This window comes from Plectropomus leopardus, chromosome 13, assembly GCF_026936395.1.
Source record: "Plectropomus leopardus strain MGB_pleo_1.0 chromosome 13, ASM2693639v1, whole genome shotgun sequence".
In the NCBI taxonomy this organism is placed as follows: Eukaryota; Metazoa; Chordata; class Actinopteri; order Perciformes; family Serranidae; genus Plectropomus; species Plectropomus leopardus.
The window spans coordinates 32,308,580-32,323,963 of record NC_142188.1 but is presented as its reverse complement, the minus strand read 5'-3'; the positions used below and the strand labels follow the sequence as shown (position 1 = coordinate 32,323,963).

The 15,384-nt window shown below is 39.5% G+C and overlaps 1 protein-coding gene across 1 annotated transcript in view; it reads right to left on the bottom strand.

Annotated features, from left to right (window-relative positions):
- The window catches only part of ttc27 (tetratricopeptide repeat domain 27), an 89,208-nt gene that overhangs the window by 70,195 nt on the left and 3,629 nt on the right, over window positions 1-15,384 (bottom strand). The window contains exons 2-3 of the mRNA XM_042502086.2: window positions 8,264-8,447; window positions 2,458-2,581 (exon numbers count right to left, since the gene is read on the bottom strand). Of these exons, the coding sequence (XP_042358020.2) occupies window positions 2,458-2,581; window positions 8,264-8,447 (308 nt within the window). The remainder of the gene's footprint in view (window positions 1-2,457; window positions 2,582-8,263; window positions 8,448-15,384) is intronic.

Sequence of the window (15,384 nt, the reverse complement as noted above, 5' to 3'; positions counted from 1 at the left end):
AAAGTCTCACTTATTCAGTCGTATGCTCACTACTTCCAAAACTCATGCTTTTTTTTGCAAAAAAAACGTACAGTGATCAACCACTTATATGGATCAAAAAGCTTGGGACATAACCTTTTTTATACATGCGCTGTCTAAATAATTTGAAAATGGTAATTGAGTAGACCACTTACAGTGTTCATTTACAGTCTTTTCATTCATGACAACATCTGGAAGAACAGCTGTACTACCACTTAGCCCCGCCCCCTTAACCCTGACACACTAAAAGGCTTACGACAGATTTAACATTTTTGTTCATAGAACGTGTGGTGTGCAACGAGATGACCAACCCAGCACACCACACACAAACAGATTCCATCCACCAACAAGTGAGTCTCAAAGCCTCACATGTTCGCGTCTTTAGAGTAAACAAACATGACGGACAATGAGCTGAATGTGGCTAGCTGTTAGCTACCAGGTATATCCATTGCGGTTGCATTTTCAGTCCAACTCCTCTCCTTGTCAGTTTGATTGTGATATGTCTTACAGGACACGTTGTACAAACACTTAAGCTGTTGTCATAAATCAACAAGTTGATCCTCCGTCTCTGAGGCTGATCTCACTTTATGCTTCACGTTTATCACTGTCGCCATGTCTCTTGTTTGTTGTGCTTCTGTCTTCAGTCAGCTTGCTTCCTGATAAACTATCGTTTTTTTCCATGTGACAATCCAGAGTGCCACAGGACAGGATATCTGATCGTAAATATCAAATGTCTAGTCCAGTTAAAGTCCGACTGAGGCATTTACATGACAAAATAGCTCAATTTCCAATCACATTATCGGGCTGTGTTAGTCCAATTTCAAGAAATACAATTTAGTCCAATTTCAGTTGGACTAACATGTTTACATGTATTTTAACACAACTTTTTCTGACATCATGTAAACATACTGTGTGTGTGTGTGTGTGTGTGTGCGCGCATGCACGCGTGGCAGGCAGTGAGGTGGATTAAGAGGCAGCACGACTGGGTGACTGCGCGTTACTTAGCCCCCCTCCCAGCCTAAAAGACTTTAGTTACTCTTTAAGTATCATAATAATATGGTATCGTGTAGCCTCTGGTGATTTCAATGGCAAGCAAAAGAGTGTTAAGGTGAAAGTATCTAAAACTGATCCCACTACTAACCGAGGAGTAATGTTCACATTGAAGTCAAAGTGGAAACGTTCTGAAGCACAAAGTTGTTTTGCTCCAGTTCTCCGTTTTTCAGGACTACTGGAGTAAAGATGACAAAAAAATCCATGTGTTGATGAAGCCTTACAGTTTTCATCTTGTGATTTTCATAAATTGACAAAAAATGGACAACACATTTAATCCAATTACCACGATTTAGGACAATTTTTCTGATGACTTGTTAGGGGTTGGGCAGCGAAACTGTTGGTTCCCCTTAGTTTCCTCCATGCTATTAATATCCTCTCAACCAACTTTGCACATAGGTCCAGTCCCATGCCAAACTTCCTCAGCTGCAAACACAAGCCAATAGTCCTGATGGTGGCACAACAGTAAACGTCCAAATTTAAAAGGTTTTGTGTTGCAACGTGCACTAAAATATAAAGAAACTTTTGTACATCTCACTGTTACAAAGTATGAAGTCCATCAAATACTTTTTTTATCAAAAACTGTAAATCTAATTAAATCGCTGTCCTTCAACATTTTTTGCTCACTGACACCAAATTTGCTACAGGACATCTTCAGACTGGCCTTCACAAACCTTATACACATATTTTTGATACATCAAAAACTGAGACTACAGTGAATCACTCTAAATGGTGCTGTAAACATGTGTGTAACATATGTAACATTACAGAAGTTTATCTCAGAAACTGAATTTTCGACAGCATTTTGAATTCTGCCCTGTTGTAAACTATTGCAGGCTATGGGAAAATTGCATCTTTAAACATCAGTTTTTTTTACTAATGTAACAAATCAATCTTTATAAAAACAAATAATCAACATCTCTATGCTTTCTAGATGAAGTATGCAAATTTTAACAATTTTGTCTTGCTAACTGAATTTTCAACAGCAGTTTGAAATCTGTCTTTCCATACACAGACAGCTGATATCCTGCCCCCTGGTGGTTGGCTCAGTTATACTGTGAAGCCATCTCTGGTTTCTTCCTTGGCATATAGCTCACTGGGATTGTGACTTACCTTTGGTATCTGACATTGGGACTTCAAGCCTCATGTAATGCATAATGCACATTCTAATATTTGTTCATTGGCTTTGCTTGCTGCTAAAAATGCCTGGCTTGACCCATTGCTGCTCAGCAGCTTTAATGTATACTGTATCTACAAAATTTGGCTTCAACACAAATTTATCAGAAATGTGTTTAACTTGCCAGTAAAGTGGCTAATATAAGAACGGTGCAGGATCACAGCATGATACATGACCTGACAGCAGGAGAGAGAGATGAGCTGGTATCATACCTGAGAGGAGAGCAGGGCCGGAGGCAGCAAGTCAGAGATATGGATGGAGACAGGAGGACCGGTCCAGTTACTCTGGGCAAACATATGGAGGCAGGAGACAGCCAGGGCCATAACTGCCAGCTTTCTGCAGCAGGACACACAGGACACAAACTGCATTCAGTGGACGGAAACACTGGGGAGACTTGATGATATCTGAGGATGCATTAAGGATTTCAGAATTAAATAGATGCTCGTAAACATTTTACAGAAAGGCCAAGTGACAGTTTCCAGCTGTCAGCTGACTGTCCGGACAATTAGAGGATTTTAAAAACAGGGAGCAAGCAGCACCATGCTTTGCTGCCTTTCTATTAGTCTAAGAAAGTGATGGAAGGTGATGGAAGAGAGGAAAAGGATCCAGGTGGAGGAGGAGCAATATGTGCTGCGTTCAACATTTACTCATGGACACCTCTCCCCTGAGAGCGACAAGCGAGATGTTAAGCTGTCCTTATTAAAAATTAATAATTCAAAACAGAAAAAAAAACCAGAGGTGGTGAAAGGAGAACAAACAAGCACTCCTGAGATCAGCTTTGTGCTACAGTCAACCATTTTTACTGCCCAACCCACCTCAGCAGGCCAACATGGAGACACGTAATACTCCCAGGCTTAAGACATTCACATCCAATTTTTCTCTACACTTCAGAAATAGGGTATGTACTTTGTTTTCATAGGAGATCATTTCAAATTAATAGCCAAGAAAATAGGTTATTCCATCTTTTATTCATTAAGAGATTTTCAGAGCGTTTAACCCTTAGGGCCCACTTTAATATTACACACGCTCGTATAGCTCTGCACACAAAATGTGCTTTTTAAAAATCAAGCTTTAAAAAAGCACTTTAATTTAATTTGGTTTTCTGCTTTCACTGAGTTTATTTTTTAAGCAACATTATAATCACAAATATCAAATATTCATTCATTTTCAGAATTTTCACCCTTTAACTGCCATTTTTTTGTCATGATGCCACAATGTTTTTAGATGAAAATAAACACAAGAAATTAAATAAAAATTTAATATAATATGTGCAAACTAGATTTTTTTATTATTACACCCTGGGACATGTCAATGATTAGCAGCAACATTGATTTTTATACTCTTTTTGTGCAGTGTTAAATACTCATACTCATACTGCTCATATCGCACACAAAATATGCTTTTCAAAATCAGGCTTTAAATAATACTATTCATAAATCTTTTCTCTCATTGAGTTATTTTTTTTAACCAAAATCAAACCTAATAACAAATATCAAATAGTCATTTATTTTCAGAATTTTAGCCCTTAAAATGCCAGGTTTTTGTCATGATGCCACTAATAATTGGGAACACTTATTTTGACTCAGATCTTTGTAGATACTTATTGAACGATAACGTTGATAACATTGATAATATTTGCATTCTTTCTATATCAAGCCACATTTCCAGAAGCTTTAAGTAGGAATGCGCGATAATTATCAGGACCGATAATCATTGGCCCGATAATGGGAGTTATGACGTCATAGCAATAATTCAGATAATTTAATTCTGATAAAATTTTTGGCCAATAAATAGAACCGATAGTAATAAGCATAAATTGCTTTGATTTTGCCCGTGTTGCCCATGGTTTTGCTCCACCAGTACTACACACACTGCATCATTCTGCGTGTCAAACTGCTGCACCTGCTGGATCCGTCCGAAACATGTCATCACAGTCAGCAACAGGGTTGAGAGGGAGTGTAGGGGACACTGTTACAGATGTCGTGCAATAAAACAACATTTCCACGTCCAAAAACAAACGAACAAGACAACCTAAGGTCCTAGGGTGACGGGAGGAGAGGACTACTAACGTGCTGACTTTATCGCTATTAAGCGGCTTTTCGGACCCTCAGTGGCGTTATTTAAAAAAAACACAATAGGAGAAACATTTAGCGACCCATTTAGATCATCAGGGAACAAGCAGGAAATAAACTGGCATTCATTACCTAGCTCGCTGCTCACAGTAACTGCTGAACACTGCTGACAGCGGCAGCCGTCTCCCCTCTCTCCTCCTGCTTTGTGTGTGTGACGTGACAAGAGGAGAGGCTGCATGCGGTGTAAATTCAGATGTAGTGAGTTTACAGCTCAGTTATGCTGAAATAATAAACTGATGTTTGATTCCTTTGAACTCCAAACAAGCAGAGCAACATGTAAATATGCAGAGTTCAAAAAGCTGCTACTTAGGGACTGTTCTGTAGCTGTGGTGCTTCCTGACATATTATTTTCAACATTATTTTTGTACAATTCAAATTGACATAAGAAAAAGGGAAAAAAACAAAAAATAGAAAAATTAAAATCGATTTTGCTCTTGAAACTGAACTTCTTTTACAAAAATGCAGCTTTCCGAGTTTTTTGATAAAAATGCACACAAATTCAGTTGATAGCTAGAATTAAATGCTTTTTTTTGTTTATGAAAGCTGAAGATCTATTCTTTATCTTGGTATATTCATTGTTTTATATTTAAAACACAAAATATTATGGATTTATATCATGGATTATCTACAGACTAAGCAGCTATAGGCTGTTGGTTGTATAAAAGTTTTTATATTTTTATTGAGTGATACAATTTACAGTTACTCTGATTTGACAGATTGTCAGAGAATTTCATTTGAAACCAAAGTGTCCATTTAAGAGTCAGAACTGTTGTTGTTCTTGTTGTGTTAACTGCAGTGATGTCAGTTATATTTGGTTAGGTCAGAGCTATAATGTTAAATTGATCTGTACTCACTACATCTCAGCCTTTCATACCCTCAGGTAATGGAAAAACAAACAAAAAGAAATAATTGGTTATTGGTACCTTATCGTCCATGAGAAGCTGGAAATTATCAGTTATTGGTATCAGTTGAAAAAATCATTATTGTGCATCCCTAGCTTTAAGCATAGCGGGGGTAAGTGGGGATGCAAATAAATAAATAAATTGTGAATAATAGATATTTTTTTTATCACAGCCTGAGATAGTATGTCAGTGATTATCAGCAACACTGATTGTGACAGTTCACCTAGTGGAAATAGCATGTATTCTCTTCATACACCTAATATTTTTATAATAATAAAACATGACAAATTCCACAAAAAAACAGCCTAGAATGACACCCAGAAATAATACAATGCATGTTTTTATGCTTTGATGGCTGTGAGATAAAAAAACATTTGAATGGTTTTCAAATGAGCATTTTTTGCACTTAACAGTCTGAATGTAACAATTTTGTTTCCACTGTGTATTTTAGACTCATAGTAGGAGCTGAGTTATTTACCAAAATATTCACCTCACTTTGCTGTCATGAATGCAGTCGCTGCAGAGGTCTTTTTGGGGTACTTCACAACTTACTTGGTTTGTAGCAAAGTACAACTGATAGCTGGAATCCAGTGATGTAAACAAGGTGAACACAGAGTCTGCGTAATCTTAACCAGCGTGGAACAACACTATTATTTTTCATATTGTCCACAGCTGTGTATAAGGACACAGTCATACATGAGCAAAATTAACATGGGCAAATGTTGGCCTCCCATTTACTTCCATTCAATGCAAGTAAAGAGACGAAATAAACATTTCCTTCCTGTGGTAAAGGAAATGTACATCTTCTAATTGCATGGAGTTGACGCAAACTTTGAACAGTGATGTCACACAGTCTCCAGTTCTCATTGCCTCAACAGACCCCCCCCAAAAAAAACATAATCAGGACCCCTCCCACCCAGCACATCACCTGTTTGACCTGTTGTCCACTGGCAGACGCTACAGGTCCATTAGAGCTCGCAACACCAGACTTACAAACAGCTGCTTTCACTGGGCCAAAAGAACTCTAAACACCAACAAACAGTAAACATAAACTAACTCACCGCCCCTACACTTCTCCCTGTGCAATAATCTATACATTAGTGCAATAAGCAATCAGTGCAATCTATCTCTCTATTTATCTTGGCACCGCTGTTATTTAATATTTGCACAGTTTTGCAATTGAGGAATGTGTGTATTATGTGGTGAAATGGGTTACTGTGTGTGTGATATGTGTGTTGAATGTGCATGATACATGATACTGCACTGATCAGATGTAGCACTGCAAATTTCATTGTATTGTGTACAACAACAATAAAGCTTTCTATTCAATTTCTATTCAACCAATAGCCAGAAAGTTTGTGTGGAGGATTGTTGTCATTTTTAACCGGCCAACATTGAATGATACGAGCTATGATAAACTATAACAGGGCCACATGAGAGATGCTGCCTGGCTGGCAGTGAGTTGAATGACAGGCGTTGAAGGTAAGAAAATGGAAAATGTACCAATGACATTACATTTCTAGGTAGCTAACATTAGCTAGCACGCTAACTTTTAGTGAGTATCACACGTGGCACTGCCCACATTCAGCACAGGTATCACCTCAGCAAGCGATGGTCACTCGCCTGCATTTGCTTGTCTGAGACTGCACCCTTACCGCCCCACTCCTTCCTTTCACAATAAAAGACCACCTTCAGTTCCTCAGAGCATTTTGCAGGGAAGCAACTCAACAAAAAAAAAAAAGCTTGCACAAGTCACAAATACACATTTTCAGGACTTAATGTGGTCTTAAAGCACTGCACACTTTTGTCCTAGACCTCTCATATTTCTGTTCTATAGTAATGTTTTGAATTTTGTGTATTTACATCACCAGGTGAGAATCTGCGTCAATTCGAGTCTTCATATTGACTTCGTATGTAATCGAGACGTGTGGCTTTTGTTGTGTTCTGTCTCGGATTGCAGTCAATTTACTGATGATAAACAGGAACACACGCTTGACCTGCTGCACTCTTCCTCTACCTGTGTACAAAAAGTTTCTGTAAACCTGCCTGAAACAGATGCAAAATTTTTTTGGTTTTACACCTGTTCTGGCCTTGTTCCCAATTATCGCAGGAATGGATTAAAATATCTGTAACACTGTTAAGTATTTACAGTATTAACAATTATTCCCAGTTTGCATTTGGGACTCATTTATGTCTTTTTTGGCCAACAAAATGTGTATAACTGAAGAGGAAATGTTCTATGGGCAACATGAAAGTATTGATCCTGCGTTTTATTTTATTGATCTTATTTTATTTTATCACTTTGATATTTGTACATTACTTTATTATTCTATTTTTTTAAAATTAATTAGTTCTTTATGTATTTGAGTTCACTTTTAATCTGTTTTATTGTTACTGTCATGTTCATTCTATTTTCTTCGTAGGAATATGTGACTGTATGAGCGAATATATATTTGTACATTGATGTACACTTGAAATTTCAAAAAATTATTATTTGAAAAAATATTCCCAATCCTTGTATGCCGATGCTTTATGACAGTAATGTGTCTTGTCACTAAAGGTCTTTTACTACCTTGCTGGCTAGGACGTTGTTATTATGAAATCTGAGCATGATTCAGCCACTGAATTCAAAGATTAGATCAAGGAGGCACTGAACTGTATCAGTGAGGAGAAAATCAGATATTCTGCCCTGAGATTACTGCATATTTATGCCGTAAAAGCAAATAAACATGCACTATAATTTCAGCTGGATGTAAACAGAGACTCCGCTGCCCTCAGAAAATAGATATGCAATTAGATCAAAAGTATCTGACGCCACGTCTGAAGGATTACTGTCAAAATAACTTACACCTTTGATGGTTCTAGCAGTGCACATTTACAAGAGGTTTGACAGAAGCTCTCGACCATCTTATACAGCTGCTGAAGACACATTTGAGAAACCATCAAGTAGATATTTTGGCTGATGTTCTTCTCTGCTGTACTACCTGTTGGCCTGCTCATCGCTGGTGCCTGTAGTAAGGTAGAGCAGGACCCGTCTCTCCAGGTAGGCCTCAATGTCCTCCCCTTCGCTGCAGCTGCCATCTCCGGTCAACAGATCCAACACCTGGGGGCTCAGCAGGACCGCTTCAAAGTCCCCCTCCATCAGGGACTCCAGCAGAGAGCCCACCTCTGGAATAACACATCACAGAGTGAGTTCACGTGCTTAATCATTTAGTTTAATTCATGTGAGCACATGGAACCATACGATTTAACACAGTGGCAGCACAGGAGTGCACAAAGATCCCTGAAAATGTGAAAGCTGCGGGTACTGTGACCACTGTGTCAAATATAAATGGATTCATTTTAACTGACTCGGACTAAGTGCTTTTTTTATATATATAGAGAGAGAGCGATATATATATAGAGAGAGATATAAAATTGTGTTTTTAATTCTTAATGTTCTTAATGATTTAATGATTTTTTTCAAACTTTATTTATATTTTCAAAATATGATCATGTGTGAATACATACCCATATACTTATACTTTGTCATTTACACAAACGCCCACCTGCACCCTCCCATCCAGGTTTACGCAAATAACCAAAATAAGACAAAAAAAAGACAAAAAGAGCTAACCAGTCTTGACTTAAGCATGTTCATTACATAACTGAACCTATTCATGCATGCCAGCTACAAATTATTCAAAATAGCTAAAGAAAGGCGACCTGGTTTTATTTAAGGTTTGGCGTTATCCACATACACTGTATCTGACCTTCTCTAGCTTTTGGGGGTTTTTTTTAACAATTATTTTGGGGCTTTTTGCCTTTATTAGACTGGACAACGTTAAGTGTTGTGTAAGTGTGAAGTTGAAATCGAACCTGTGGCCACTGCAGCCATATTATAGTGGTGCCCAAACCTTCTCTAGTTTTAACACTGTTATCACCTCCTGAGTCCATTGTTTAAAAGATGGTGGCTTTTTTGCCTTCCAATTGAACAAGATAAGTCTACAGGCAAGAAGAGAGGCAAATGAAATCACCCTCCTTGGTGACCATAAAAGGCTTTCTTCTTGTTAATCTACCCCCAAAACAGTAGTAAAGGGGTTGGGTTTTAGTTTTGTATTACATAGGGATGAGAAACATTTAAATGTTGAGGACCAAAAGCTGTTTAGGGACAGATGGATACGTTTAAGTCAGTTTATCATAGGAAAAATGTAGGTTGTGGAATATTTCTTAGTGATTGATTTCTTATTGATCTTGAGCAAAATAAAAAATAAGAAACACATTAATTCCGCCTGATTCTTTTTAATCTGCACTTTTCCACCAAAAGGCACTGGCTTTATTTCAGCTCCCGAGCCCGTCTTGCAGTTATTTTAATATGTCTACAGAAAGTGCACTGATCAGAGACTTTGATCAAGTTTTTAGACACATAAGAAGATCAGTGTTCTCTCTGCACGGTTTGGTTAACTGACAGTACAGTCAAAGCGTGAATATAATGCTTTAATATAGGGGTTAAAAGTCAGATTTTCCTGAATCCTGCCACAATCAACCAATCAATCAGTCATATGAAATCGTGTAATACAATTTCAGTTTATGTAGTCCTGCCAGTTTCTTCAACATGTGTATTGTAAAGACTATCATGCTTCCCTTGAGATACAAGAACTACAATCACGTTCTTTTTGTGTATCAAAGTGGATTCATTTGAAATTGAGCAGTCTAAATTAAAAAATATGACTTAATTAAAGACAAAGAAAACATTTACGCAATGTAATTACACCTTTAGTCTTGTTTGAACACATCTCCCAAGATTTTATATCAAATTATACAGTATATCATACAATGAAGCTCTTTATTAAATTGGATGGAGACAAGATTGTGCGTCCGAACAATTATCAAGTCCAAATGGACAACAGTGGTGTTTGCTTTTAATTGAGAGCACAGACAAAACTGCTGTGTTAATGCAATTTGTCTGATTTCCCATGCAGCCACTCGCCAGAAGCTGGCAGGCGAGGTTGATAAAAACGAAGCAATGCACTCCGCCCCAAAGCTCCTGCCAACTTGACGATCTCTGTCTGATATTGTTTTGCAGCAATATTCAATCTAACTCATTAAGTTAATGAGAATATTGAAGCATTCCCTAAAGAGAAGGAGTATAGGATGTGAATGTTTGAGTAGCTAAGAGTCCCACACTTGTTGTGTTTAGGAGGGCCAGCTGAAGAGGCCGATGGTGAGATGGTGAAAAATGTAGATTTATGAAAAGACAGAGGGCGGCCGCTGGGCCACTGCTTCCCGACCAGAAATAATTGTGGTGTGCATGGTTCAACATCTCGCAGCCTTTCATTAGCTTTTTATTTGAGGAGGGAGACTGGCTTGGCTCATTAGCATTGATTGTTCTCCGTTCTCCCGATGGAGCGAATGGAGAGAGGAGGGAAGGAGCTGCATGACGAAGCCTGGCTAACTAGAAACAGTCCAAATATGCTCAACATCAAACCTTTTGTATACACACAAAATAAAGACAGTACTGACAAAGAAACGATGTCAGCTTCAACCCTCTTCTATGACTGTGTTTCATCTTCTAAAATCTATTTAAATCTAAGAGAACAGCGTTCAGTCAGTCTCTAGGCAGCTCAGCACGCCTCGAATACTAAAACTACCCGATCTCTTGTGCTACTTAGGGATTTCAAGCAATTTCCTGCTGACTGCTAAGAAGACGGCCAATGCTGAGGTAACAAACTACATCAGCTGCTCTTTTCTGGAACTGAAAAGGCAAAAACAAAATGAAATGCTTTTTGTAAATTCCCTGGTTATCTTACAATTGACTATGACAAATAACAATTTGACATCGTAGCTTAGTTCTGTTTTCAGGCATTCACATGTTCAATCAAAGGCCATTTCAGAGAGAGGGCATTGCTATTGGCTGCGCATCCCTTCTGTAAAAGCCTGCTTCAATGGCAGAGAGTGGTATTCCAGCTATGGCAACAACTGCCTACATTGCAACACAACCCAAAAAGGAAGACTTTGAGTCTAAAAGAGCAGTTAACAGTAAACTATATAAAATGTGTCAATATCACAGTATTTTAATAAATTCACAATATTGTGATCACAACAATTCACACATAAAACTCATAAAATAAAGTTACATAAACTGATATCATAAAGTCAAATAAAGTACTGTAATAATGTTTAAGAAACTAAAGTATAAAGTTAAATAAAGTACTGTTATAGTAAAGCTAAATAAAGTAATACTATAATTAATACTATAATTAAATGAAAGCAGAACCCAAGGTGCTTTTATTTTGAAGGTCCCGACTCGTCTCGGGACAGAATGTGATGTTTTTGCTGTGAACTTGAAGCTTCTGGTCAACAGTTGGATGTGAGCGTTAGCAGAAAGTTAAACTGTAACTGCGGTAATGAGGACTAATCCGCCGCGAGTGGGAAACAAACCAACAGCTCTCCAGTTCATACATTATTAGTAACTGCAAGTCATAGTGGTGCTCCATGGTTGCAAAATGAGACTAAATAGTCACAGTGTGGAGCTCTGCTAAAGCCCTGCTCTGTGTGTGTGTCTCTAAGAGGCAGAGAGCTGTAGGAGAGGGAAAAACAAAATTCCGACACAAGCCTCATACTGATGGCTAAAAAAACAGACAATTTATACATGATGTTTGCAATAAACTCAGTAGTCGCACATGGAAGAAGCTGCGATACAGGTATATATATGCCCACCACTACTGTGACAATCAGTAACTGCAGTTATAGCAAAACCAATCAATCCCGAAATCCTTACTTCCGGCTCACCGACTGCATCCCACTGCCTCCCAGGTCTTTTTCATCAAGAAACATTTTTGCATGTCTCTGTAGTCTAAATGCCATGAATTGTAGAAATGACAGTAACACACTCTCAAAGTCTCTCATTTTATGGTGCTGGACTCAGCTGTCCACACAGGAAGTGATGGAAGTAGTTGTGTGAACAATGACAGACAAGAGCTTGAGAGAGAGGTTCAAACTCTGCCTGCTGTCACACCTTTGTACACGTGGGCAGTCACATGCTGCTTGGATTGTCTGGTTCTGTTGGCATCGGAGGACAATTTGAGCAAAGGCACCACCAATCGGTTTTGCTGTTGGGCACTCACTCTTTACCTCGACAGCCTCACTAGAAGTCAACGCTCCTTTCTACCGTGCACCCCTAACTTCAGACTCATCAGTGTCAAAGATGAGGTCACAGGCTCACATTCTGACATGAAACCGGATTTCTTGCCCACTTAGGCTCACCTCCAAGTCAGTCACATGATGCCCTAATTGTATCCATGGCTTTAATAAGCAGTAGCAGTGTGACTGATGTTATACGGAGGTGTGGAGATTTTCATCTCAAGGCTGATATAATGAAACCCAGGGGCTGCTGTAATGGCACAACGAGAAGGGAGAGGGGGGAAGGTGCTCTGGCTTTATGAGGAGGAAAATGAAAGCCTGAGGTATGGCTGATGTTAAATTACATTTCTGCTACTCTTCAGGTCTGCCAATGAAATGACAGCAATTATAGGAAACAAGACAGAAGCCTTCAAATTAGTCCATCATTCATAAAGGTTCAGGCCATGGACACGAGGAAGTGACCTGCCAACTCAATGAACAGAAAAGCTTGGATTACAACACACGTGGAGTGTGACTGCGTTCTTTAGGACACCACTTGTCCACCATATCTTTATTGCATATATTTGTTTGCAGCTATAGTAATGTTTTGAATGCCCTATAGAGAATCTTTAAATGATGATTTAACACCCTGTGACACACTGAAATAACTCAACTGTCGACTAGTTCATCTCACACACTCTATTTTTCATAAGCTTCTTGATCCAATTACTAGGGCTTGGGCTGCCCCTTGAAAGTCGGCGGCTCGTTTCATCAGCCTGAGAACCTCAGTCGATCGAGATTGCCTCAAGTTGAGTAGTTGCAGGGAGAGTTTTGTTCCCCAGCTTTTGCTGCAGAGTGAGTGCTCTTGACTTTCTTGGCTCCCGACTCTTTGCAGCTGCAGACATGCAGGCAGCAGCACAGAGAGAGAGAGAGACTGCACCCTGAAGTGCAGAACTGGTGAATTTACAGCTCCCCGCAAGTTACTATGATACAGTCTTTGGCTTTTATTGATATCTAGTGTCAGCAAAAAATGTTGTTGTGCAATTTGATCGGTAGTTAGTGCCATTAGCTTGTTTACTATATGCCGCAGATACAAGCTGAAGGTCCCATGAAGCCCATTCAGAGTTTGCATGGAAAGCAAAAAGAATCGTCAAACACTCGTATTGAACAGCCAAACCGTACTCAACTGGCATAATTCGGAGTTGGGTATGGCCCTACTGTTTGCGGACATTTACAGCTGCAGTCTTCTTTCAGTTAGCTGCAAACTGCTACTTGCCGCCCTTTAAGGGTTAAAGCTGGTGCAGTGGGTCGCACATATTGCATGTCATCAAAACGCCACACCTGGGGTTTCCCATACTTTCATTTATTTGTGGTGGATCAATTATTCACCCCCAGAGTTACAAGTGCTACAACGGAGGAAAAGTCACACCTGCTGCGCTGCATTCAGGGACCCGCAAAAACATCAGATTTTAGAGTGACTCCAAAGAGACACTACATACCTGTCCTACCCATGATCCCGTCCTGCGAGCTGTCCCTTTTACACAGACCTCAATTCAGCTGCCTATGTGGCCTGCTTAAAGGCAAGATAGCTCTGTCCCCCCAATTTGCAGTTGCACCTTTTACAAAGAACAGAAAGGCAGCATCACAAAGAGATATTCCCATCTTAAACAAGGAGTGTAAAATGGGCTACAGACTGCTGTGCTAGCTCGTCAACCCTGCTCAGTCATGTGTGGCAGCAGCACACTAAACAACTACACATCCTTACAACTCCAGAGCCATCTTTGGAGAAAATGTGGTGAGTGTACCCAATCAATTAAATTAGCGGGAAACAGACAGCATATGTTCTTGTTATAAATAAGAGAACCCTGACGTTTGCTATTTTTTAGCATGTCAGCATGTCATTTTCCTGATCCCAAACACAGCCCTGCAACACACATGCACCAACAAAGCCCTCATATGAAGTCTGCAGAAGTGTCAGAGAGGAGAACTGCACAGATCCTGGCATGAGGCTCATCTCAGCGGAGTGCAGCGGACCATTTACAGCAGAGGGACAACAGCACTGTCACTCACCCTGAGCTGTGCAAGGAGTCTCGGATTTTAAGACAACTCTGTTTCTTTCTGCCCTGGAACTTATGTGCCACACTCAAATCAAATGAGTAACACACAGGAGCTGGTTCTGAATGGACACCTACAGTGGAGAGCACCTACCTCTCTCATCTCCTTCCACGATGATCCTTCAGCCTTAAAGTCACAGAACAACACAGAGTCGGACAACACTGGTATCATGTTTGAGCACTTTTTCCATCACCTGACAGAACTCTCATGTAATTATTTTGGATAGTGGCTGGCCCATTTCCTGTTATTAAGAATCAGAATTATGCCAACATGTGGTTGAATGCCTCTGTGCACCAGTCAAGTTGCACGTACAGTTTACATTCATGTCAGTGAAAACATGGATGCGTCACACGCAGAAGTTCTTGAATTACAGCCTAAAACATGTGAGGTCACCATTACCTTGGCCTGTAACCTTTGACCACCAGATTCTAATCAATTCATTCTTGAGTGCAAGTGGATGTTAGAGGAAACTCCATCAAGACTCAAGGTAGGGATGTAACCGTTACCACGTTAATCACAGTGAAATTCCCCAACCGGTAGTAGTATCATTCAAGTTTTAATTATCGTGATAACCGTGTGTGATCACTCTGCTTTGAAATCACAGTAAAAACTGTCAGCGGGGTCCAAAATTAACACACACCCAACGCCAGAATAGTCACGTATTAAACTCTGTGTCTTGAACCAACACAGCAAACTCTTTTTGGCTCTCACATTGACAGCGTCAGTGCAGTAGCTGCACTTCTTTCATTCTTGCCTTTCACAATAAAAGCCCTAGACGGACACACAGCATCACAGCTTGCCAGAGGGAACTCATTTACACACAGAGGCTGTGGTGATGAGCTGTTCAATATTTTTAATGTTTACTTCACATTTTGCTTTGGCCTCTTCT